The 4578-nt window shown below is 56.1% G+C and overlaps 1 protein-coding gene across 1 annotated transcript; it reads left to right on the forward strand.

Moving 5' to 3' along the window:
• Nucleotides 1-217: 217 nt before the first annotated feature.
• On the forward strand, nt 218-3920 carry LOC107298505 (putative uncharacterized protein DDB_G0271982; the record flags this gene model as incomplete). Its single annotated transcript, XM_015827883.1, has 4 exons — nt 218-226; nt 264-290; nt 2509-2533; nt 3826-3920. Coding segments are annotated over 4 exons (156 nt in total), but the record flags the coding sequence as incomplete, so codon positions are not given.
• Between the last annotated feature and the right edge of the window lie 658 nt (nt 3921-4578).

Below are 4578 nucleotides of genomic sequence, written 5' to 3' on the forward strand. Positions count from 1 at the left end.
AGAGAATGAGAAAGTGAAAGTGAAAGAGAGAGAGGGAGGGAGAAAGAGAGAGAGAGAAAAAGAGAGAGAGGGAGGGAGAGAGAAGAGAGAGAAAAAGAGAGGAAGGGAGAGAGAAAGAGAGACAAGGGGAGAGAGAGGGAGGAAGAAAGAGAGAGAGAGAAAGAGGGAGGGAGGGAGAGAGAGAGACAAGGGGAGAGAGAGAGAGGGAGGGAGAAAGAGAGAAAGAGTGAGAGAGAAAGTGAAAGAGAGGGAGGGAGGGAGAGAAAGAGAAAGAACGAGAGAATGAGAAAGAGAGGGAGAGGGAGAGAGAACAAGAGAGAGAGAATGAGAGAAAATGTGTGTGAGAGAGAGAGGGAGGGAGGGAGAATGAGAGAGAAAGAAAGAATGAGAGAATGAGAAAGAATGTGTGAGAGAGAGAGAGGGAGGGAGGATGAGACAGAAAGAAAGAACGAGAGAAGGAGAGAGAGAGAGAAGGAGAGAGAGAGAGAGAGAGAGAGAGAGAGAGAGAGAGAGAGTCGCCCTTTGGAAGCCTTCTCTCTAATTATCTGCCGCCCAAAAGGGAAATTCCCGTGGGTCCTTTTGTGCCCAAACAGCCGGTTTGGCCTTCCAAATAGATCCCTTCCCTTCCAGGGCAGAGATGGGGGGACTCCAAAGGTTGCAGAGACTAGACGGGGTTTTTTTTTCTTTCCACCCCCCCAACCCCCACTGGAACCGGCTCCCTCCTGGTCCCCGCCCCCCCCTTGCCACCCAGGGCCTGAGGCACAGGCAGAAACAGCAGCCAGCGCTTCCTCTCCCCCCCTCCCCGAATCTGAGCCCCTTCCTCCCCACGGCCGGTTCCCACACTGCCCGGTCACTCTTTCCATGGGGAGGATTCTGTTATCGCTTCCCACAGGCTGCGGACCGGCCGGCTGCTTCTTGGCAAGCCCGAATGATCCTCACACACAACACACACACACACACACGCACACACATACACACACAGCATTTCCAAAGGGAGGAAACAGAGCTTGGAGGGGGTGCAAAGGAGGCGGTGGGCTCTCTGCAACAGGAAGGAGGGTCCGGGGACGGCTACCCTGCCCAAGCACTTCCAGCCCCTTTGAGCTACGGAAAGATCACCGCTGCCCCCCCTCCTATGCCCCCCCTAGAGAAGGGCAGAGCCCTGAGGCCTAAGGCCAGCAGCGGGCAGGGCCTGGTAAACGGGGCGATGAAGAGGAGAAGCAAGGTTCAGAAGTCCCCAGGTGTGCTGGGACCCCAGAATCCAGCTCAGGGGCTCTGGGAGCTGTGCCCCCTCCCCCCCCAAAAAATAGGGCAGCCGAGGTTGTCCAGTGAGGTGGGGAGCTGACCCCGACAATCAAGGGCTTCATCCGGAGGAGCCACCGCCCTTCCAGCGGGAAAGGCAGCCAACCCATAAGTCATTTTTATTTATACAGCCTCGGGCGTATAAATATATTTATTTAGAAATGTCCCAAGCAGCCAGGGGCACGCACCCATGAGAAGGTATCGCTTTTCGAGGGCCCCAAAAATACACCCGCGCGGCAGCCGAGGTGGCGGCAGCACGCCCGGGTGAGCCAAGATCCTTTCCGTGCCCCGTGCCCACCAATGCAGTCCTTGCCCGGTGGGCAAGTGAGGCTCAGATGCCCCCAAGGGCATCCCTTAGGGAACGAAAGACCGAGCCGGCTTTAGTTGCGGTGGGCCAGCCCTGTGCCCAGCCAAAACCTCTGGAGAGCAGCTGGAGGGGTCCTTCCTCCCGCAAGACCCTCAAAGCCACCTCTGGGGACTGGCACCTTCCCCCCCCGGAGGCACCGTGATGGCAAAACCCGGCGGTTCGATGCAGGGCCTGGTCCCGTGACCAAGCAGGACAGACCCAGGATATCTCTAGCCCAGAGGCTCGTTACAGCCCCCAACCTTGCCCTAGTTCAGGGGTCTTCAAACGTGGCCCTTTTTATGACTCGTGGACTTCAACTCCCAGAATTCCTCAGCCAGCGTGCCCGCTAGCTGAGGAATTCTGGGAGCTGAAGTCCACGAGTCATCAAAGGGCCAGGTTTGAAGACGCCTGCTCTAAAGCAATGTTTCCCAACCTTGGCGACTTTAAGATGGGTGGACTTCAACTCCCAGAATTCCTCAGCCAGCATGCCAGGCTGAGGACTTCTGGGAGCTGAAGCCCACGAGTCATCAAAGGGCCACATTTGAAGACCCCTGCGCTAAACAGGGGTTGTAAGTGGAAGGCTACCTGCACACATGCACACCTGTGCAGAAATGGCAAGATACACAGAGGTCACGTAGTCCACCCCAAAGGTATTGAAGGAAACACAAACGCCCCTGTGCATTGGGGGAGGGTGAACGATAGGGAGGAGATGGCAGACTCCAGGGGGGGGAAATAGAGTTTTCCTCCTGTTCCAAACTCCAAAAGTCCACAAGTCATCAAAGGGCCACGTTTGAAGACCCCCTGCCCTAGTTCTTCTCTGGGTCCCCATCCCCTGCCCTCTTGCCGATTCTTTCCCTGCCTAGGACAGAACCATCCTTTCCAACTCCGGTGTGTGTGTGTGTGTGTGTATGTGTGTGATTTCTCTCCATCTTGCTGAGCCTCTTTGGGGCTGGAAACAGGGGTGGGTAGGAAGAGGCTGGGCAAATAAAAATGAAGAAATGTAGTATTTTCCTTCACCCCTAAAAGGACGTCCTGACTGAACTAACAGAGCCGAGGAGGCAGACCCTTTATCGAGACAGGGGCGCCCTGAAGACGTCGGTCCCCGATAGGTCTGTCTCCCCCCCCCGTTTTAGTCCCGCAGTCCCTCCCTCTTCGGCAGGACCGTTCGCCCCGCTCTTACTTCAGGGTCCTTGCCAATGTGGGGCAAGGCTCTGGGACCCCCTTGTGCCCAAAGCTGCAGCTTTGTTGGAGCCTCCCTGTGGGAGCAACAGCCCAGGCTGGGCATGGCTGGGGTTTTAGGGCACCTTGGCAAGAGACAAAGATCTGGGATGGATAGTCTCCCAGCCCCAAGAGAGAGGGGGCAGCCTCCATGGGGCAGGGAGACTATTAATACAAGCTCAGCTATTTCCTGCCGGCTTGAGCTACAGGACGTGAGGCCAGGAAGATGTTTCCTGCCTGGAGATCCCAAGCCCGGGTCCGTCTGTCTGGCAGGGATGCCGGGTTCAAGCGAGGCGAGGGCCCCTAGGCCCAAGGGGACGGCGGCCCCACGCCGCCGAGGGGGAAACGGCTTTGCTTCTGCGGTGGGGAGGTGCCAACAGCCCAGCCGTGTCCGTCTCCTCTGCGTCTCCTTCCCGGGCAAACGTCCAACGTTACAAGTTCAGCCCGGAGGGGGGCCAGGCAGAATTTGGCACTCAGAGGCCTCCGTGCAACATCTGGGCAAGATGCCCACTGGCCCCAGTTGCAACCTGTCTGCCCAGATGAGGGAGGAGGGATGATGGGGAACACGCGGGACCAGCCTCGGGGGGACAGAAGCAAAGCCAGTGGCAGGTGATTGGGGAGGGGGCTAGCCGCTTTGTGGCTAGCGAAAGGGCTGGCTAGCCATTTAGGGAGAGCCAAACGGAGTCAAGGCATGCGCTGCCAGGCCTCCCTTCAGCCCAGGCAGAGGGGCGACTGAAAACCCCCCCCCAAGGGGAGAAAGCTCTCTGCACCTCCAGCTTCCAGGTATTTCCTTCAGGCATTCCCATGCGTGCGTCCCTTCACTGAGTCAGATGCCAGGAATGTACACACCAAACAAAATAGATGAGAAGGTTTAAGGTGATCCCAAGAAGAGGGCGAAGGAAGAGCTAGGCTCTGGGGGAGAATGCAAACCCACGCTTTTGCACCAATTTCTGATCTGGTAGTGCACAAACGCTCTCTGAAACACATGGGGAGAGAGAGAGAGAGAGAGAGAGAGAGAGAGAGAGAGAGAGAGAGAGAGAGAGAGAGAGAGAGAGAGAGAGAAAGGGAGGGAGGAAGGGAGAGAGAATGAAAGAGAGAGGGAAGGAAGGAGAAAGAGAGAGGGAGGGAGAGAAAGAGAGAGAAAGAGATAGAGAGAGAATGAGAAAGAGAGAGGGAGAGAGAAAGAGATGAGAAAGAGAGGGAGGGGGAGAGAGGGAGGGAAGGAGAAAGATAGAGAATGAGAATGAGAAAGAGAAAGAGAGAGGGAGGGAGAGAAAGAGAGGGAGAGGGAGGGAGAGAAAGAATGAGAAAGAGAGGGAGGCAGGGAGGGTGGGAGAAAGGGAGAGAGAGGGAGGGAGGAAGAGAAAGGGAGGAAGAAAGAGAGAATGAGAAAGAGAAAGAGAGGGAGGAAGAGAGGGAGGGAGAAAGAGAGGGAGGGAGAGAGAAAGAGAGGGAGAGGGAAGGAGGGAGAGATAGAGAATGAGAATGAGAAAGAGAGAGGGAGGAAGAGAGAGGGAGAGGGAGAGAGAAAGAATGAGAAAGAGGGAGAGAGAGAGGGAGGGAGGGAGAGAAAGAGAGGTAGGGAGAAAGGGAGAGAGAAAGAGAAAGAGAGAGGGAGAAAGAGAGACACACAGAGAGAGAAATTAATTGCAAGGGAGAGAGAAGACACAGCGTTTGAAAAACCCCAGTGCACGGAGGGGGGCAGTTAAAACATT

Source organism: Protobothrops mucrosquamatus, unplaced genomic scaffold, assembly GCF_001527695.2.
Source record: "Protobothrops mucrosquamatus isolate PMUCROS unplaced genomic scaffold, P.Mucros_1.0 scaffold4032, whole genome shotgun sequence".
Lineage (NCBI taxonomy): Eukaryota > Metazoa > Chordata > Lepidosauria > Squamata > Viperidae > Protobothrops > Protobothrops mucrosquamatus.